The 22,080-nt window shown below is 40.7% G+C and overlaps 1 protein-coding gene across 4 annotated transcripts in view; it reads left to right on the forward strand.

Annotated features, from left to right (window-relative positions):
• kif5ab (kinesin family member 5A, b) overlaps nucleotides 1–22,080 on the forward strand; it is an 83,311-nt gene that overhangs the window by 52,528 nt on the left and 8,703 nt on the right. For 3 of the 4 annotated variants that reach the window (XM_088309644.1, XM_088309642.1, XM_088309645.1), the window contains exons 15-27: nucleotides 1,924–2,070; nucleotides 3,814–4,002; nucleotides 7,581–7,698; nucleotides 10,261–10,322; nucleotides 11,578–11,687; nucleotides 12,341–12,442; nucleotides 13,804–13,864; nucleotides 13,947–14,018; nucleotides 15,148–15,252; nucleotides 16,506–16,725; nucleotides 18,085–18,298; nucleotides 18,827–18,876; nucleotides 21,121–21,148. In XM_088309644.1, the coding sequence (XP_088165770.1) occupies nucleotides 1,924–2,070; nucleotides 3,814–4,002; nucleotides 7,581–7,698; nucleotides 10,261–10,322; nucleotides 11,578–11,687; nucleotides 12,341–12,442; nucleotides 13,804–13,864; nucleotides 13,947–14,018; nucleotides 15,148–15,252; nucleotides 16,506–16,725; nucleotides 18,085–18,298; nucleotides 18,827–18,876; nucleotides 21,121–21,148 (1,478 nt within the window). The remainder of the gene's footprint in view (nucleotides 1–1,923; nucleotides 2,071–3,813; nucleotides 4,003–7,580; nucleotides 7,699–10,260; nucleotides 10,323–11,577; nucleotides 11,688–12,340; nucleotides 12,443–13,803; nucleotides 13,865–13,946; nucleotides 14,019–15,147; nucleotides 15,253–16,505; nucleotides 16,726–18,084; nucleotides 18,299–18,826; nucleotides 18,877–21,120; nucleotides 21,149–22,080) is intronic. The other variant, XM_088309643.1, reaches the window with a different exon arrangement.

Below are 22,080 nucleotides of genomic sequence, written 5' to 3' on the forward strand. Positions count from 1 at the left end.
ACCGTGAGGCGATAAACACCATTTCCAAGCCAGCTCCTTCATCACGTGTCATTGTTTGTTGGGTCAAACCATTTGTTTATTTCCATGTAATTTGGTCTCGAGAGTATTGGCGGAGCAGCCTAGATATTCCATCAAGTACATGCAATTGGAGCAAGGCTGTTGGGCTGCGTAAAGTCCTTGCATATTTTTAAATTCCTCTGCATAAATCTCTACTATATTTATGGACAGGACACACCCTGCCGCAAAATGATTGGCTGATGCAAGGAGGCTCACTCAACATCTGTCTGTCTGAAACTACCCCCATGTGGTCAAGGCGGCACATTTAATTGATGACGTTTGATATATATTGTTTAAATCTTTCTAATTCGATTAAAATATGTCCTGACTGGATGTTTTTATGAAGTAAAATGTCATTAAAATACAATCACAACCCTTCTTGTTGTCTATCTGCGGAAAGCTGGAACGGTTTAATAGCATTTCCATTTATTTCAATGGGAAAAGATGATTTGTGCTAAGAGACCTGCCTGGAGCAGCAGCAGCCAATCATATTGCGGCGGGGCGTGTGATTCATAGTAATGCTTCATTGAGATGTCTAATTCCATTTCTCAGCCTATAAGTACAAGAATAATATCAGCCTTTCTATCGAGAGTATAACAATTACTTTATGTTTTTCAAAAAGCATCTCTTTTTGAAAATGTGTGTACTTATTGCCGAATGCTGTGTTGTAATGTGTTGAGTTGAGCTCACTTACATTGCGCAGTGCTCATACTATGTCAAGGAGACGATGTAATGAGTTTTATGAGACATATAAGACAAAAGCCAGTGTTTGCCTAATGGTATGTACGCCTCTGTGTATATTGCAAGAGGGCCAAACTCACATCACTCGCTATCTTGCATGCTCGCAGTATTGATTTTCTATTTAGTGGTCGGAAACTTCAGCAGTTCGCATTACTAGGAAGTGATTGCTCTTCATTTTAATCTCTTGTCAGGTTTCCCTGCAGCAGGAAGGGACGAAAGAATCAGAAATCAGAATTCCTTTTATTGTCATTGTACAGTGTGCAACGAGATGAGAGAGCTTCCCTCTCCAGTGCAATACAACAATAATTTAATCAAATATATAAATTAGATAAATAAGAGAATAAATAATGTGATGGAAATTAATACGAAATTGGATAAATAAATTGTGCAGAGTAGATGCACGGAATGCTGCGCATGAGATGTTAGGCCTAACATTGTGACTGTGATGATAAACAGAATTATTCACTGATCACATAACAATAATAACAAAAAAAAAAACAATCAACTCTTAACGCTAGTAGTAGCGGTAATGATAATGATATGAATAATTATATCTACATTGTCGTAACCTTAGAAATGCTACATAATTTTGATAAATATATAATAATATTAATGGTATTAATGATAATGTATTAAAAAGTAGAAGGCAAATACATATTTTTAAAATACATTAATAATAGCTAAATATTTGATGTATGTATTTATAATTATTAATATTTATTGTATTACTAATAATATAGTATTAATAATAAAATGACAATGTATACATTTATAATCATACATGTAATTTAATAAATACATAATTTTGTATATTATTATTATTATTAAAGAATAAAGTGAACCAGTTTGTCGCAATCATTTATATCATGAAACTACGATTATTTGTTTACAGCATTACTATTTATAATAATATTATGATATTAAAACATACATTTGTTGAATGTATTACTTTTTTATTTTATTTCTTATTTATTAAAAAACTATTATGGATAATAGTAATAATAATTAATATTATTGTAAATCATTATTATTTTTGTAATTATTATTTTGTAAAATGTGTACATTTGTTTTTATTTTTGTTTCTATTTCACAGTTACTGTACTATGTATCCATTTAACACCGCAGACTCGCTTGGTGGCATTGGAGGCGGAGCTTTCGCACATCCAGGAGGTGAGCCGCCACCAGAGAAAGCGCATCGCTGACGTCCTTAACGGACTGATGAGGGACCTGAGCGAGTTCGGCGCCATCGTGGGCACCCGCGACATCAGACTGGTGAGATCGGATGCTCGTGTGCGTTGGAGCATGAAAGAAAAACACACGACACATGCATTTAAAATTCTCAAAAATGTTTCATATTTATGGGCGCGCTTTTCAAATATTCATCAGCTTCATGCACATTAAGCACTAGTATCAAAGTAGCACACATTTAATTATTTAACATACTGTACTTCCTTTTTCTAGCACATGAACTCCATTCCACTATTACTCTGTATACTACACAGCTTCAAAGTCACAATATGTGCACGGATGGAAATCAGAATGATGTATGAATGGAAGTAACACTATTACTGTCATTGTATATAATGTTCTCTACTATACAGTATATACTTATGTGTTAGAAAAATTTGTAACGGCATGACCAAAATTGGCCTTAACATTGAACCAGCCCCATGTGTTGGAGTGCTTCAATGTGCACTCTTTGGGTGACAGCGAGGTTTGACATTTACCATGATTTATACACAACATATTAAGTGCTTTGACTATAACAAAGTGAATTTATTTTCTTGCCTCACCTTTACAGTGGTCAAATGTGGAAAGATGACTAAAATCGCAAGAGTCTGCTCTGCAAGAAGGCACTTCATGATGTTGGATGCTCTTAACTATAATACACAATAAGCAAGTGTGTGTGCGTGTGTGTTGGTGTGTGTGTTGGCATACAGGATGACAAAGGAAAGAAAAACAATCTCCCATACCCGCTTAGCATTGAGATAATTCGTCTCAGAGACAAATCCAACATCACAAAGTGCATTAATATGAACTCTCGACCGGTTAGCACGTGCGCCTCACAGTGCTGAGCTCGTGGGTTCGAATCCAGGCCCGGCCGTCCTGTGTGGCGTTAGTATGTTTTCCCCATGCCTGCGTGAGTTTTCCCCGGGTACGTCGGTTTCCTCCCACATTCAAAAGACATGTATGGTAGGTTAATTGAACACAAAATTGTTACTAAGAGTGATTGTTTTGTGGATTATAAAATTAATCAAATGTGAATGAGCTCAGCATACTTAGATTATAACTCCCTTTTCTCTTCATTTATGGGACATAAACACACACAATTCCCATCTTTTGGACTCTCTAAATGGCATCAAAATTGCAAAGTGTGAACCGGTTGGAATGAAAATAAGCACCAGCAAATCCGAGACCATGGTCCTCAGTCGAAAAAGGGTGTCGTGCCCTCGTCAAGTCGGTGATGAGAGCCTGCCCAAAGTGGGTGGAGGAGTTCAAGTATTTGGGGTTCTTGTTCACGAGTGAGGGGAGGATGGAGCATGAGATCGACAGGATCGGTGCGGCGTCTGGAGCGATGCAGACTCTGTATCGGTCCATCGTGATGAAGAAGGAGCTGAGCCAGAGGGAGAAGCTCTCGATTAACCGGTTTTCAACCTATGTTCTTTCCTTCACCTTTGGTCAGGAGCTGTGGGTTGTGACTGAAAGAATAAGAAAAGAAAGAAACCTAATAACTTTTGTTACGCAAGATTTCAAATTAATTTGAATTTGAATAAGCTTGTTGAGAATGACGACTTGTGTGTTATTCCGTGGACTGAGGCCAAGGTGCTTGTCTTTTTCGTTCAGGCAACAATGATTAAACTCAATAAAAAAGCTGAGCGCAGGCCATACATTTTTCCTCAATTTACTCGCTGTCATGTGAAAATTGATTTTTATTCCTCCTCTGTGGTGCATTTCAGACCGTTCGTTAAACTCCCGTCTTTTTTCTCACTCAATCACCTCCGCTTGTGTGCGCAGTCCACGGAGATCACGGGTGTCATCGAGGAGGAGTTCACGCTCGCCCGCCTCTACATCAGCAAGATCAAGTCGGAGGTGAAATCCATGGTGAAGCGCTGCCGCCACCTGGGCAGCCTTCAGGCCGAGTGCCAGCGCAAGATGGAGGAGACGGGCAGGGAGCTCTCCTCCTGCCACCTTCATGTCGCACAGGTGGGAATTTACATGTAATATGCCTGTCAAAGGTGCTGTTATCCATGTTAAAAAAATAAGTAAAGAATTTGTATTTCATTCGATTTTCCTAAAGAAATTGGTGAGAAAAGCATAGTCGGTGCAACCGGTCGTGGCGGCGGTAAAAGTCCAATAAGGGACTTACATGAGAGGGCGAGTCGACTCGGTGTATAGTCCACAAGGTATTGTTTCCCCGGCAGGTGTTGTGCTGTCTGTCTGAAGAGGCTGGCACCTGCCGGGAGAGTACATGTTAACGGCAGGAGCTAGTTTCTTTGCGAAATAGCGATACAAGGAGTACATTTCCCAAGCAAAATGTTCAAAGGTAGCTAACAGGAGAACGTGTTGTGATGGAATGTAAGCAGAATATATCAGATAAACAGGAAAAGTGCATTTTTCCTCGATAAGCGAGAATCAGAGCATAAATAGATTACATGTCCATGGCCTTTGAATGGGGAACAATCTCTTTGATCTCTTTTTTTTTTAGATATAAATTACCAAACTATAATGGAATTAAATAATACATTTTTCACAACCCCGTGGTACCAGTATACATCTACACAACGTGACGTTTCTTTATTTTCCTTGTACATATATCGTACATAGTGTAGCGTGCACCATCAATTTGAAATGACATTTTCAGCAAAAAATGAGTAATATACTCAAGACATTGTGGTAGCTAGCATACTAACCTAACATGGACAAATATGCCCACTGACATTTTAAACAAACAGTATCAATGTAACTAATCTTTTGGCATTAGTACTCGAGAATATTTGAAAGGTTAGGGAATTCAGGAATATTGTAATGGCAAAATAGACTACACGGACTATTAGCTTAATAGTGCGATATGCAGAAATATATGTTGACTTTCTGTGTCAATGACTCCAATCTGTCAACAAACAGATTTGTCTTATTGCTTTGTCCTGAGAACCAACAAAAGGGTACTAGATGGGATTTTCCGTGACTAAAAACGTTCATTTAAAAAAAAAAAAAACAACTGCAAATAAGTGTACCGTGCTATTAAACTCATCATCAATATTACCCTTCAAACTAGATTGTTTGTAGATGAATTTTGAAAAAAAAAGGGACCAGAAGTGAGAGGACGCTGGTGCATGCGTCACTGCTTCAAAAGCTGTAAAAATCCCATCTTTTAGCCTTTTTTTTTTTTTTTAACACACACTTGTAGTCAATTTCTTCCATTTTTAGCATTCAGAACCAGAATGAGGAGTATCAGCCGTTTATTACTTAATGACATTTCTAATTACCAGAGCTGTTCATTTAGATTTGGGGCATATATTTAAACCTTTTATTGCCGTTTAACAAGCAGTTACGCTCGTGCTCGGATTGTGTATAAAGGTGTAAATGCTGTCGAGGTTGGGGGAGGGGGCACGCAAATGTTGGGCTCGCCCTGGGCATCGGCAACCCACGCCACGGCCGGGAAAGTGAACAAACATGCACATGCATCACTTTCCATATTTAATTGCGTGTGCATCTCTCTGCAAAATGGAGGAACATAACAGCCTTGTGTGTCCGTGTGTCAAGTAGAAGTCATTGCTCCATCAGGATGAGTGTAAGCAAGCACCGCCCGCCTGATGCCGAGCCAAAATAATTCTGCAAAGTGGCTAATGCACGGGAAACGTTCCCGATGATTGACAGCGGAGGCGTAGGAAATACTTGAGTTGTGGCAGGCGCGAGTGTTTTTATAAGTGGAAAGGCTTTGTGTTAGTCACAGTCAGACACAGGAGTCTATTTGCAAGTTCCAATCTACACTAATAGTGGCCGCCACTCTTAAAGTTGCCTCGCTTCCGTTTATTGCCAGGTACATTATCCCCTTGAACTTTTGGACACTTCTCCCCAGATTTGTGCCTCCTTCAAGTAGATGTTTTGCACTTTCTGCAGTTGAGTTAATAGGCTGGTCATGATGGTACTGCACAGTCCGCGCCCCGCTGAGCTCATTATTGGACTACGAGGTGACTGCATTTCATGTCATGTAAAGTACACATTTATTCCTCATTCCTGTTGAAAATGAGAAACCATTGAGTGCTCACTGAAATGGAAAGTGTCATCATTAAAGCACTTTATAGTGCTGGATGGTCTCTTTTTGACGGGGGGTCCGAAAAATTGTGGTAAGCACTGTATAGTCCGTGGATGAGATAAATTCTTGAATCCAACTTTCCTGCAACAATTTTGTTTTTTGCATTTTATCTTTAAAATGTGTTAATAAACAATAATAATATATATTTTTTTTACAATTTTCAATTAATATTCTTATTTAACAGGTTAACTGAGTTTGTATTATTTTTAACTGAACACAAATTAATGAAACATCGGTGAATTACTAATAATTCAATTAACTATAAACGTAATTTTACTTACATATGTGGTGCTTTGGTGACGATCTGAGGCCAATCCTGCTCTCTGTAAGCGCAAACATATTGTAAACTAGAATCACAAGTGGCTCGAATGAGAGTTTTAAGTGCTCCTAGTGCCGATCATTTTGTCAGAAGATTTTGTTACTTTATTAAAGATAATCAAATACAGAAGGTGCAGCCCTATTTGTTCATTGTACATCATTTGTAACTTTGAAATGTAGGTCCGTCATAAACCAGGAACTCTCCCACTAAAGTAAGGATTTGAACAACATTTTTTTTTTGTATTCAACAGTTTATGATATATACGGTTGGGTTGGTTCCTTCCACTTCCAAATAATAATTTCCCTCTGCGCCATCCTTGGTTGCGCTCGCCCACCTTACGACTCGCTCACCACATCACATGCTGATACCTTCATGGCCTTGCACGCCGTCGGAACTTATATAACTCTGAACACTACTTGATGTGATACAACAGCAGGGTCACGACTTAGTGCAGTACTACACTATCATTAAAAAAAAAAAAAGGAGGGGCGAGATGCTTGACAAAAATGTACTGAAGCAACACTGCCGTTGTGTTACATGGTATGGCACGAGACTTCTATCAGCGCGACTCTGCGAGACGTTGAGAGTTAGGACGACTGCAAGGAGGAAGGGAACGTGAAGTATGCCTGCCCTGGTAGCGATTGTTATTAATCGTTCATAAGGAGGTTGTTGACGACCGCCACTCGTCCTCGTTTCATTGTCTGCTCCTCCTGGTCTTTTCTCTAATTTATGGATTCCTTGAGGCTTATGTTTGTCAGTGAGTGTTAACAGTTACGTTTACAGATGGGCGTGCATAACTCGTAATTTATTTGGGCACAAACTGCAACCTGTCTCATTTCTAGTAAGATATTTCCACACGCTTGAGGCACCACTCTTCGTTTGCTGCACCTGCTGCTCACCTGTTGCTTTCTGCGTGGTGTCCGTGTTGTCGATGCCGAACACAAGAGTAGCGATTAGTCGCCTTCAAGATCTAACAATCACTGCGGCGTTTTTTTTTCACTATATTCAGTAAAACCACATTCAGTATTCAACACTGAGTCAAGTGTTAATCAATCCTCCTGTCCTTAGAATAGAAACACTTTCCATTTTTTATTTTGCTATTTTTTCGGAGTGTGTCTCAAACTAGTCATTTCTGTGTCTTCCCAGCACGAGGCCAAGATCCGCTTGCTGACGGAGTACGCTCAAGACGTGGAGCGCAAGAGGAGGCAGCTGGAGGAAAGCTACGACTCCCTGGCGGAGGAGCTGGCCCAGGTTCAAGCTCGAGGTACAGCAATGTGTTGTGTTACGGTTGACAAAGATGAATGTTGGACCTACGATGTTATTTAATTGACTCAGCTAGTGAAGACGCCGACAGACACGAAATGGAGAGACATAACAATCCTCTCGAGTAGGGTTTTTTTTTTTTTTTTATAGATATTGCTGGAATTAATTTTGTTAATTGAGCAGTAGGTATTCGGACCAAGCAGCCAGATCAATTCCCATGTTGCAGTAAGTTCCATTTATTGCTCTGTCTTGAAGCTGGATTGGAAACTCTGATGATACTGTTCAAGTTTTGTTTAACTTTGTGAGGTGTATTTTTCACAGACAAAATGTTGGTTGAACTCCAAATTAGGTACCGTATTTTGCGGACTATAAGCCGCTACTTTTTGAACCGTGCGGCTAATACAACAGTGCGGCTTTTCTGTGGATTTTTCTTTTACCGGTTGGGCCGCTCTATAGTTATAGAAAATACACTAATTAAATCTCGATTTTTTTTTTTCTTCTTTTGAGTCTGTTCTGTTTTAATTAGCAAAGTTGTTGCTGTGTTAAAAGGCACTGTTTATGTACCTTCATGTGCATTCACAGCACAAAATCGTACAGTACATGTACACATTAGATATGTGATCAAATCCAATACAGAAAATCTGCCTTTATAAAGATAATAAGGCTCAGTTTTGATTGAGTGATTTCCATATTGGCTCTTTAGTAATAAGAAATATGCACCCATGTATTTTCTTTCGCTTTTGTCATCATTTGGTGTACAGGTGAGGTGAAGACTAACCTAGCTGACTTTGAGTGTTGATAGGTCCACTCCGGATTTGTCGCCAGTGAATCATAGCGCGCAAATAGACAAACAACCATTCACGCTCATATTCACATCAACAAAATGTAGTCTTCAATCACACTGCTTATTTATAAGGAATACATAAAAAGGACACTTCCACTGACACAAAACTATACAAAATTATTAGACTTCTTAGAGCCACATTTTTTTTCAGTACAAATCTTATGTGCACTCAATTGGCGTGCCTCATGCAGAAAATTCTGTATATCCCAGTGAGTATAAAAATAACTTTTAAAGTGCAACACTGAAACTCATTAGTAACACATCTAATTAAACGCAAGGGCTATCAACATTTACCCTACCCGTGCTGTGTTTGCACATTTTTCTGTATTGCTATCTCAGAGTGTCGGCTACGAAACATCATAGCAGCAGTCAAACACGTATTTATACTTTATGAAAAAGGCGGGTCTTATCGATATCTGTCGAGTAGAAAAGCAGATTGAAGCTGTGATTAATCAGCGCTGCGAGCAAATCCAGTCCAGCCAGATCTCCGCGGAGAATAGTATACCGCATACAGCACATTCTGTGACATCCTTAGTTATTTGGATACATGCTGTTGTCAAGCAGGTCGAATAAAATGCGGAAGGCAACAAAAGTCTAGAAAATGAATCGAATGTTGACAGGGGGAGAAAATGGACAGGTTGACGCGCCCGAGGCAATGCGAGCGCTTGTTCCTAAGGGTCCCTTTCACAGAAACTCCACTGGTGGATTAGTTCAAGAGGAGCAGCTCAATCAATATGATATCTACCTCTCTACTATCTCTAGCCAAGGAAAAAAAAAATCCTCAAAGGTCAAATAAAACTCAAAATTGTGTTGTTTTGTTTCTTAATTGGCTTTTTTTAATTGAATTGAATTGAATTGAATTTATTTTATATATATTTATTGATTTTAATTTAATTTAGTTTATACTACACAATAAATTTCTTATAGTACATTTTTTGTAAAAAGACTATATTTCGTCCCAGTAAATAGAGTTAAATTTGCGAGTAAAATATTCGGTGTAGAAATGTCAGAGTGAATTTTAATGCTGTTTTTACACTTAATATTTTACTCTCAAATTTTACTCTGTTTATGAGAACCAAGTTTAGTCTTTTTTGAGTAAAATTTTCTCTACGAAATTCCCTTTGTACAGAAAATCCTTGAAGTTTTAGTGTGCATTGTTTGTGTTTATCTGAACCAGCCAGCCAGCAACCCAATAGTGGACGCATTTCAGATTCTTTTGAAACCTATCCTCCATTATCTGCTGTAAAAACATGTTTGCAGTATTGCACTTTAAAAAGTTACATAACTGATAGAAAATGAGAAAAAAAAATAATAAAAACATATTTCAAAAAAATAATTGTAACTCATCAGATATAACCTCATGATCATTTCATTTCAAAATCGAGGTTATTCCCAAGAGCTCACATACTTTTTCTTGAAGTGTCTATTATGTAAAAGACGTCTCCCCATACTAGGAGGTGTGTCTGTGGGTGTAAATGGTTGTCAGTCCGTTTGATTTGACTCTTTTACCCACTAGACAGAGAGCTTTGTGTTGTGCTTGTGAGTGTATATGTGTGACACAGGAAAATCCCAGAATCCCTCGCAGGAACGTGAAGATAACGCTGCATGGTGGGAAGGGGCGGGAATACACACTCAAAGCCGGCAGCCATGTCAACAACCACAAAATCCAATCATATTTATGTGTGCGGTTGCGTGTGCTTGTTTGTGTGCATCTTACAGGAACCGTGTCACAGTTGGCGAGTGAGGAGAACGGCTCTGTCCAGGGATGCCGTGACATGCAGGTAACCATGACAACAACAAGAGAAAATAACCTCATGTGGCGGCCATTTTTCACATCGCTATCTGCTAACTCCAGACTGTCAGTATTTATTTGTGTGTGTGTGCGGGTGAATTTGCGTGCTCTTTGGTGTGTGCTTTGCTTTACTCTTTGTTTGTATTCCATATGCATTCCTTGTGTTGCTTCTGTACTCATCTAAACTGATTCACTATTTCTCCAGTATTGTGTAACAGACACCACCCGTGTTGATTTTTTTTTTTTTACATCTAAACTGATATTTAAAATGTTAACGATCTCACACATGATGAAGAAAAAAATCATTAGATGAGTCTGTAACGCTCGAAATTACCGATAAAGTGTGCTGCGCACGCGACAATATAATCAGCGACAACCCAAAGCGGATGTCCATGATAGCACCCAGAATGACATCCGAGAGGCTGTTTTGGTGCCTCAGGGTAACAAAGAGCAGCAGTAGAAAAACTGGAAACTGCTTCAGGTCACTTTCTAATTGGTTCTAGTTCAGTTTCTCCCAATCGCTCAACCCTTGGTTGACTAGACACCATAAGATTTGCCATCGTTACCATTAAACAACTTTAACTTTTCGCTGCGAATTTTGAGAAGGCGAGACAGCAGAGAGGGAAAATTCTATTCTCTTCTGTGTATTTTGCTTTACCGAGACATTCTTGACAATTGCTCGTTTGTCATTTGACTTTAATTCGCCTAACCTGCTACTAATCCCGCCCTAGACAACTTTAAAACCGTTTTTTTTCTTTCCTTTGTGTCCAATTTCTTGTACAAAGAACTGAACCAAACTGCACAATCTTTAATATACTATGCTATATTTAAGTAATACTTAAGGCCCTGTCAAAGGATCCTTTTTAACATTTTTTTCCACTGTTGTTTGTGAAAGGCACAGTCTAATCATGGTGTGAAATTGGCACACTTTGTATCAATTATTTTGGTACACTTTCCAACTTTTGACCGTGCGTTGAATCCGAAGAATATGCGTATATCACAGAACTAAACTTACTTGCATAATGGATATGGTATTTTAGTAATAATAATAATCATCCACTTATTGAAATATTTTGGGTGCTTACAACTTTGTGAAGGCGAGTTTAGTGAAGTCACTTTTATTTCTCTGGGTACTGTGCTGTTAATTTGGTACCCTTGAAAAGTCTTTACATACTTGTGTAGTCTAACAAACAAAACCCAAATGACATAGTTGGGAAGGAGACTTCATTTTCTGGCTCCCTCAGAAGGCTCTGGAGCAGCAGATGGAGTTGCACAGTGCGGCACACAACGAGCAGCTCGGCAACCTGCGCGACAAGATCAATGAGCAGCAGAGGATCATCAACGACTTAACTCAGTCAGTGCCTCATTCTTCTCGTGCTATACAGGGACGTAGGGGGAGTGCTAATAGAAGGAGAAGTCATATTTAATGATGAGCTCATTTAAGTAATTAATGTTGGTAAAAAGTGTCACAGCAGGAGTTCATTTCTGGCTCTCAAGGTTCACAATTAGTCATCGACATTTGCTCATGGCCATGAAATAACCCACATGTACACTTTTGTAAATCAAACTACATTTTTTTTTTAAATGTAATAATTTGTTGTCATAATTTTCCCCAAAAAATAACTAATGTATTAGTTGAAACAATTGTTTAAAAATGATTAAGAATGATTTATTAATCGAAAGATTAGTCAATTGATTAATTGTGAGTAAAATAATCATTTAGGACAGTCCTAATGTACTTTTTGTGTAACTGTTGATTGTTTTATTAATTTGCATCTCTTTTATTTTTCCAACTAAATGAAGAAAATGTCCTTTCAAAGCACGAAATTAACCAAACGTAACAGGAAAAAAAAATTCCCAACAATAATTCAAGCCCCAAAATCAGATACAGTGTGTCCCTTAGATCCCTGCATACCGACTACAAATTGAGAAGTAGGATGACAAGTGTTCAATTTATGGGATTGCATTGGTGATCTAAAATGTCCTTTTGTGTGCGCATCCATTCAGCTGGAACCAGAAACAGGAGCTGGAGCTGGAGCAACTGCTCGCCGACTATGAACGTCTGCGCGGTCGAGAGCATCAAAAGAGCAGACAGCTGGAGGAGCTAACGTGAGTTGCCGCTTCCTTTTTTTGGCCGGCGTTCAAACTCTCGCCCCCTGGGAAAAGTCACTGGGCCACTCGCCTCTTTTGTTTTATATCCTCCATCTTGATCCCATTCACTTTTCCATTTTTTTTTCATTTTCTCGCCAGCAGTGATGGGCAACCTATAATAACCTGAAAAGAGCTTGGGTACCCCGCTCTTGCTTTAGAGTCTCTTCTTAATTGTCTGTCCAGAACGTTCGGCACACCTGCACATTCGAATGAGAATCAAGAATCCCAAATCAAAAGGACCTCTTGAAATTGCTGTTTGAATATTGTTCCCACCAAAGAATCTGCTTTTTGGGGGCCACAGCATGCCCGACAACTGACTAACTTGGCAAGTGAAAAGTGGGTTCAAGGGCCCGTTAATGGCTACGAGCTGCTTTAATTATGTCAGCGGCTGTAGTTTCAACTATTATAAAATGACCCCTCATGTCAAGCTAGATAAAAAAATGAAACAACACCACTTGACAAAAAGTGTAGCCTTGGTAGGTAGCTGAATGATGGTGTTTAGAATATTTTTTCATTTCATTAATTAAATTCAATTAATAACAGTTATCAATGGCTTTGTACCATTGTCAATAGCAGATCTTAGCTCACTTTGAGGAATTCTTACTGTTCATATGTTTTGAGTACATTCTTTCATCAAAATACAACAAAGCCATCCTACTTCTTTTGAAATTCAAATGTGCTGGTTTTTGTTTTTATTTTTGTCTTTTATTTTTTTAGGTGGCAGGGGTTTTTGTTCTATCTTATGCAAATGAGTAACTGCTGAAAATGCCCACTCTCCTGCAAGGCCCACACAGAGTCATACTTTCATTCTATCGATCTATCTAACTAATCAATCATCTGTCATTTATCCATCCTGCCGTCCATGCATTCATATATCTTTCTGTCAGTCCGTCCATCTGTATGTCTATCATTCTACAATCTCATCCATCCATCTGTCCATCCATCCATTGATCCCATCTCGTGGAAACAGTTGTTCATTATTATACAGTGCTTGTATGGACAGTATGTTTGATACTGTTATTGGACATGTCTCGTGCGTCCCTAATATAATGGCTGGTGATCCAGACACTACTGATGCAATCTGCCGTTTATTTTAATATTGCATCTCTGTGAAGTCTGGGATTTTTCCTCATCTGTTTCTCAGCTGCCAAATAGGCTCTGCGCTGACCTTTGCAGCACATTGCATCACATGGCAGATTTGTTCACTTCTGAAAAAGAAAAAAAAAAAAAAAAAAAAAAAAACTCCTGACAAGAACAGCTCACACTCTAAGTCGAATGGAAGTTTAATTTAAATTCTCGTTCTTTGTGGCAACTTTTAGATTTCTCCACGAGAGACATGAGCAATCCAAGCAAGACCTCAAGGGTCTGGAAGAAACGGTGGTAAGTCACTACTCGGATCACTTCTGGTGTCACGGCCTGACCACATACTGCTAATTATGCTTCGCTCCTGCTTCTGTTTTAGGCCCGCGAGCTGCACACACTCCACAACCTGCGCAAGTTCTTTGTCCAAGACCTCACCACTCGCGTTAGAAAGGTAAGTCACACAATTGAGATGAATAGAGAGGATTTTAGGCTCATATTTTACTGAGAAGCTTTCCTTTGTCACAGTAACTTCAATTCACTCTTCCATGGCCAACACCCCCCCCCACCAAAAAAACAACAAAAAAAACAACAACAACAAAACACACTTGTAGGTTATCATTTACATGCCAGTTGCTTTCCTTTGTCAGTTTCTTTTCCTATTCGATGGAAGAAAGGATAATAGAAGGGCGATAGGAAGGATCGAGCGTAGGCGTAAAGGATGGATGCAAGGAAGTAATGGAGTTAAAAAAGATGGTATAAAAGCAAGGAATGCTTGATGGAAGTGAGAAAGAAAGCATAAATGAATAGGGAAGGAAAACATGATTGATGGATTTGAGGTTGGAAGATGATGTAGGGATGGGCGCATGTGATGTAGGAAGGCCGGCCGAAGGAAGGCTGGATAAAGGAAGGTAGAACGGAAGGAAACAAGGATGTATGAAGGAAATGGGGCTGGAAAGTTGATGAAGGAATGAGGAAGGAAGGTATCAAGGATGGAAGGAACATGGGAAGGATGCGAAGAAGGAAGGGTGATGTAATAAGAGATGGAAGGAAGGACCAAGGAAAGATTGGCGAATGAAGACTCTAGAAGGCAAGGGGCAAGGAGGGTATAGGAATGAAAGAAGGCTGACACAAATGTTGGAAGAATGGAAGGATAAAAAGAAGGAAGGATGAGTGAGTAAAAGGATGCAGGGAAGGACCAAAGAAAGAATCTGGGACGGCTGGAGGGTTGAAGGAGGGATATAAAAGGAAGTAATAAAGGGGGGGAGGAAGGAACAAAGGAAGAAGAGAAGGAAGGAAGGCAGAAAGAAAGGGAAGAGGAGGGCAGAAAAAGAGGAAGGGAGGAAAGATGTAAAGAAGGGAGAAAGGAAGAAATTAAATAAGACTCAAAGGAATGTGGGAATAATTGAAGAATGGATAAAAGAAAGGATGACTGAAACGTTTCGATTCAAACGTTTCCTAACTGTGATTGCAAAAAAATGTCCAACTGCATTCAAATGAACCAGTTTGAAAGTGTGTGTCCACCTCCTTTTGGCCCAGCCTGTCCTGAATATCAAGCTACATGTTGCTTTTTTCACTGCCAGAGTGCAGAGATGGAGCGTGACAGCAGCGGCGGGTACATTACCCAGAAGCAAAAGATTTCCTTTCTAGAGAAAAACCTTGACCAGCTGACAAATGTTCACAAACAGGTAATTCCAACCGGCACATATCAAGCAACACATAACAGCAAAAGAGACAGAGTAACAAAGTCATTAGCTGTCCTCTGCCCAAAATGAGAACAGAGCGTACTGTTTGGATTGTACTCGAGCCCGAAACGACTTATTTGGAAGACAAAAAAAAAAGAAAAACGCAAAGCAAATAGATTAAAAGTTAGCGTCGTGTGCAGCGTGCGTTGTTGTCATTCCCCTTTGGGTGAAAGCATCTCTCAGGATCATCAATCAGTCGTGCGCAGCAAATTCTCACGAGCGCCTCCTTGGCAAAATAAATAAATAAGTTTATTAAAAAAAAGAAGAGCAGCAGCAAGCATTGAAGCAGGAAGGTGCCTTCGGGGAACCGAAGCAGCACAGCGGAAAATTGTTGTTTGGATTTTAGTGACCGCAAATGAATTTGTCTCATGCAGGCGCACACAAACGAGGCTGGAGACGATTTGTTCTCTTTGGGAATTAACAGAAATAATCAATTCCATATGCACTGCTCCCCTCAGTAAATTTTCATGAAGGACATAATGTCACTGATAGGACACTTACTATGTTAATAGTTTAACATAACAACATTGAAACAACAGACTACCTTAATGTTGACGTGACCAGCCTTTTTGAATCTGTTTTCTCTTTTCTAATATGTGTCAAAAAACCGGCAAGGAAAAAGCTAGTTCTCGTGCTCGGGTTATGGCTTGGTGAAATTTCAAATTGTACCGCTTCCAGTATGGCTGGCGTAAACAAATGTAGTGGACTTGAGGCCAGGGTTGCTCTTAATGACTGCTGCAGTGATCTAATCGTACTGTGGCTTGCCCGCTGCTGATGCTGGAGGAATCGAGAACAAACCCAGTGGTGATAAATCAACAAACGCCACGACTATGAGCAGAGGTCCCGCGCACTGCAGTTACGAACCACTTCCACACCTACCAAACTCACATCGATACTATGAAAATAAAATATATGTATGCAAATTCCAACACTGTTGAACTAAAACAATAAATAAATCTCTTTGATGTAAAAATAGTGAAAAACATCAGTAGAATTTGTTATTTTTGGAGTCTTCATAGGAGGCTTGCCAAAGGACTTCTGGAGGCTTTCTGTGGAATTATATTGAGTCAGGAGGGGCGACAGCTTCACTTCAGTAGGAAAGAAAAAAGAAAAATTAGCCACCATGTGGTGGTTTTTCATTATTCGCAGCGTGGGGATTACTGTAATCCACGCTGACTTTGTTGTTTGTGTTGCAGTTAGTACGCGACAATGCGGACCTCCGCTGTGAGCTGCCAAAGCTGGAGAAGCGTCTTCGGTCCACCGCCGAGCGAGTCAAGGCACTGGAGGGCGCCCTGGAGGAGGCCAAAGAGGGAGCCATGAAGGACCGACAGCGCTACCGGCAGGAAGTGGAGCGCATCAAGGACGTCATGATGAGGGCCAGGAATCCCTTCCGACGGCCTCACGCCGCACATATAGGTATAGCGCCACCTTCAGGATGTCAACTTGCTTCGTCCGGTCAGATGCACAGATTTAATTTAACGCTGGATTGACGTTGTAGGTCCTGGTGCCCAATTCTGATTTAATGATGATGTCACATTTTTTTTCCATTTCCATGTATATTTAATGTGACACATCTGGCTGTATTTACACTGATGGATACCGTTTATTTAGAGAAGTGCAAATCTGCACAGCTACGCCAGAGCCAAACGGCTTTGAGAAAGTGCTTACTACATCACAGACGCACCAGGTAAAAAGAGGACAAATAGCGTCGAAGAAAATAATCCTTACGGTCTGTGGGCACCGGGACTTGTACAACACAGCCAGTTTCGTAGGCTACTTCGTGTTGCTGCTAATTAAGTGCATGAACTTGTTTAGAGCGGTCGATACAAGATCGCAATAGTTTGAGCAAAAGCAGCAGCCACCTGAATGACGCGCCATATTCATGCATTTGTTTTTCATTAATGTCAGAGAAGGAAGATGTTGTAAACATTACATTTAATATTAATATATTTAAGCTTTATGAGCATTTGGGGAGGAATTTGGGGGGTTTCAATTATTTTTTTTTGCAATTAATTTTCTTATAGCGGGGTTTGACTGTGATTGTTGTTTAAATATTCCTCCATCTTCTGGTCAAATCGGTGATCGAGTATTGATTTTTTTCAAATCTCATGATTGTTGATTGACCCCAAACAACCTGATTGCGTGAAGCCTAATTATTTGGTTGCTGAAAGATTTGTAGTCCTGCCTAAGTGTAGCTACAGTAAGCACACATTATTATTATTTTTTAATAGATGCTGAGAGCTTCATCTCATTGCTATGTAGAATGATAGAACGCAAGAGAGGACATGTAATTATCAACTTTTCACATGTGACACATGCTGTCTGTGTGTTTCATCACCCTCACAGATGATAATTGCTCTCGAATTGCACCGTGAGAAAGCTCCCACACGTTCCTGTTGTGATGAGTGTGTGATCTGTCTCTTCGTGTTATGACTTTCAATAAGATTTGCAAAGGAAGAGGCCCCAAACTCCAAATTGCTTTTTCTTTCACGACTGCTCAAGGATGGACTTGAGTGTTGTTGTTTATTTTAAGATGTTATCCATCACGTATTTTATTTCCTACAAACCACCAGCCGTCTGACAACTTGGCCACCCGTCAAGCAGTGCTTTTCGATTTCAAAATTTTAACCATAGAGCTTCCACGCTTTATCTGTATTTATTTGAGCTAAGGAATTTATTTGTTGAAGTGGGTGACACAAGCAGCCTTATTTAAGCATTTGTGCTCATGAATATTGCTGGTGATTTTGCTTTTGAAAAATGCCTCATCTTTAACAGCCAAGGCTGTGCGTCCTGGCCACCCCTCGCCCACGCACGCCATCTTCACCCGAGGCCTCAGCGAACACCCGGTTTCAGCCAGTGACGAAACTCCCCGCAGCAACCCGCCAGCTCCACAAGCTGCCGCCCCGGCACCGGAACGCGATCGCACAGCCTCCGAGACCAACCAGAATCAACCCGCCAGACGTTTGGACCAAAACTACACTCAGAATATGTGAGTCCCTCATTGTGTTTTGTGTGCCACACAGCACTAAAGCAACTTCTAATAGCCTTTACCCAGCCTCTCACAGCCCGAGCAAAAACAAATATGTTACGTGTTTTTATGGCATAACAATTCACACCGTTTAAACTGTTAGCTCTTCTGCATTCATTCATTTCCTAATAAGGAAAACTTTCAATGTTGCACAAATATATAATCTGTAACAGTGCATCCGGAAAGTGATTACAGCGCTTCACTTCTTCTTATTTTTTGTTACACTCTTATCCAAACATGGGCTAAAATTCACCACATTTGTAATTCATTGGATCTACTTTGTATACATGAATGTGATTAAATGTGTTCCTGATTACAGAAAAGCAAAGCAGTTTGAAGTTTTTTCCTGACTGCGCAAAATGTGAAGCGTGATTTTTTATTTTTTTTACCTACTATTACATCCCCGCTGACGGTGTTTTGCTGACGTACAAATCAAAATGAAACACTTTCCGTTTGCTTATCTTGAGCTTCTCCTTCCGCTTTTTGTAGGCCTCCGCCGAGCCAAGCCGACACCACCGAGATGCTTGATTCCGAAAACGGTGAGCTGCTACCTCCGAGCCTGTCAGGAAATTGGGATGTGTTATTATATCTGTGAGCGGAGGGAACTTCTTCTCAGCAACCTCCTTTTTTTTCTTTTTGGCCTTCGTTGCAGTGACTAATGTGATTGAGTCTCTATTTTCGCATCATACATTCTTGTCACCCAGACACACTCCATGGATGGCGTCCATGATATGAGTTTGGTAAAGCCCTCTGGAGGAGACAGATAAGCGTGTCTGTGGCGGTCCATGTCAGCCTCTGAGAAAATGATGGCGGTTGCTCAGTAACTGTCAAAACTGGAGCAAAGCTAGAACTCTGCAACTGGATTTTGCTTCTTTCATGCCACGAGGCTTTTAGAAATTACCCCTCAGTGTTCTGCAGTAGTGAAAACATGGTTGAATGCCCCAAAATGGAAAACATTTTTTATAACTTGAAATTATGCTGAGATGCCACTGCAACGTCAATTAATTCCTTCCCGACAGCATCCATACAACTTGAGGACTAATATAATTTCAAATGTGACATTTTTTGACACAGCTTCCTAAGTAGCTGTGGTGCAGTGTCCTGGTTCTTTCCACTCTCCCTTGGATGCATATATTTGGACTCGTGTGCCATGAATTTCAATAAGAGCAGTAAAAGCTGTGAATGTGGTGTACCTCCAAAGTGCTCTTTGGTACATTTCATGAAAAGAAGCGTCGTGGTGCGTTTTAGAGCTTCATTATCTGCCATAAATGTTCCCTACAAACGACATCAACTCGGAGAGTCTAACAATCTGGACACCCAATGCGGTTCCCACACAATAGCCATGTCATTACATTTGTGTAAAGAGCCAGGAAATTTGCGACAGCTCCAGACATGAATCACAATGAGCCAAAGTCTATTATTGTCCCCACAAGATTAGGTACAATCATATTACAGTCGCCTTTTTCAGCTACACGAGAGGCTTTAAATGCCAAAATCACCTCTAAGACTGTGTTGTCGATCCAAACTGAGCATTATCATCTTTGAAAAACGCAAACTGGGATATAATTTGACTAAGCCTGCGCACCTTCCCTTTTCGAGTCCATGAGAAGCCAAAACGATGATCATCCCCCCCCGCCTGAACAGTTCAGGGACACAGGATGAGGCTGAAATGCAGTTACTATCTTCTCTCCGAGCAGCCACTTAATTGAATTGACTGACTTGTTCTGCACAGACTGCAGACATGATTCCTTCGGAGTATTGTTCTTTTGTGTCTAGGTAATAATAAGTCAAATTACTTATTTTTTACTGTGATTTCAGACGGAAAATGTCGTTGTGATCATTTGAGCAAATGTGGAAAATAAGTGAGCTATAAAAGTTAGGACGATTATCTAAGAAAGCACTCTGACAGAAAAGCAATAAGTGCTTTGTTGTCTCACTGGCGTGTCAAAGAACATTCTGTAATATGAACAAATAAAACAAGCGTGACATGAGCTGAGCCCGAACCACCACCTTCATATAAAACTAAAGTCTAAAATCATTTTGCCTCGACCTGCCCGGCTGCACTTATATATTGTATGTTGTCCATCAATGATTTATTGATTTAGTGTCGGTCACCGGTCTGGTCACGTTTTCCGTTCAAGAATTTTAGCCGCATGTGGAGGAATCATACACAGTCACGAAAGCCTGGCACATCATACTGGTCACGTGCTACTATGGGATGTCACCACACTCCTCCTCACTCAACAGTCATCAGTCATCGCTTTTGTCAGTCACTATTGCACAAACGGCATGGTCCAAGCTTATTGCACAGGTTTGCATTTGACGAGCCTCAATTGCGTAACAAAGAAGCATAGATGGCCAAAAAAGCCTAGCATGTCAGAATGGTCACACAGTGCTGTGGGACGGCATTCCATTCGTCACTATAGTTGTTTTGGTTAGTGTCACACAAGGGCCACAAAAGCCTATCCCTCTTGTTTTGCCCGTCACACACTGTTGTGGGATGGCCTTTCACGCTTCAGCCAGTTTTCTAGCATGTCAGTCAACCTGCGCTGTTCTAGCAGGAATAAGCCCGAGTCAACACAGACATGTTGCAATCCCCAGTCTGTATAATCCACTTGTTCAAGTGGATTGAAGGAGTCCCAAAAAATCAAGTGGACTGGATCCTCCCAAAGGGGATGTTGGAGGATAACATTGTCAGGTAGTTGGTGTTAAATGCATGTGACACTGCTGCTCACTGTGCACGAGCCTGCGTCTTCCCTTCACACACCTCTCTGTGTTCACAGGAAACACCACAGACATCAATGACAACAGGTAAGACATAAAGATCACATTATGGGCCTCTTGGAGGTCATTCTAAATCTGAATCAGAATCAGATTCTGGAGTATTTGTTCAAATGTAGCTGATCTAACGGATGCCAGCTTGTGCCGCGTGAGTGGACGTTAGCGAAACCTCACTCGTCCGAGCCCACTTGACTTCAAAGTCGGTCGGTGACGTGGTGGTGGAACGGGTTCCACCATGTGGTAGTGTTTGGAGAGAATAGAATAGAATAGAATAGAAATCCCTTTATTGTCTTTACCACTGCTGTGGTGTTGTGACTCCAAGAAAGGTCATCGGAGATCTGTACTCCCAGGAACTTGAACGTGTGGACCCTCTCCACACACACGCCTTCGATGCAGAGGGGGGGCGGCAGCGTCTTGTTCCTCCTGAAGTCGACGACAATCTCCTTTGTTTTAGCAGAGTTAAGGTGCAGTCTGTTGTCCTTGCACCAAGTTGTCAGTCTCTTTACCTCCTCTCTGTAGGCTGTCTCGTCACCTTCCGAGATCAGACCGACCACTGTCGTGTCGTCAGCAAACTTGACGATGGTGTTGTTGCCGTGGGCCGGGCTGCAGTCGTAGGTGTAGAGGGCGTACAGGAGAGGGCTCAGCACGCATCCTTGGGGGGAACCGGTGCTCAGCATGAGGGTGGAGGACGTGTAGGGGCCGAGCAACACAGTCTGGGGTCTGTTGGTCAGAAAGTCCTTAATCCAGATGCGTGTGAGGGCAGGGAGGCCGAGAGTGTCCAGTTTGGCGACGAGGATGTCTGGGATGATCGTGTTGAATGCCGAGCTGTAGTCCACAAAGAGCATCATTGCCACTGTTGCACCAAGCTAGACTATAAGTTACAATAAGATAGACTAACCAAGGCGAGTCAAACTTGAATTAACGAGAACAAGATGATGTTAAACAAAAGATTCGCAGTTTCT

Source organism: Idiotropiscis lumnitzeri, chromosome 11, assembly GCF_059441095.1.
Source record: "Idiotropiscis lumnitzeri isolate Australia: NSW breed Sydney's pygmy pipehorse chromosome 11, RoL_Ilum_1.0, whole genome shotgun sequence".
Taxonomy (NCBI): Eukaryota; Metazoa; Chordata; class Actinopteri; order Syngnathiformes; family Syngnathidae; genus Idiotropiscis; species Idiotropiscis lumnitzeri.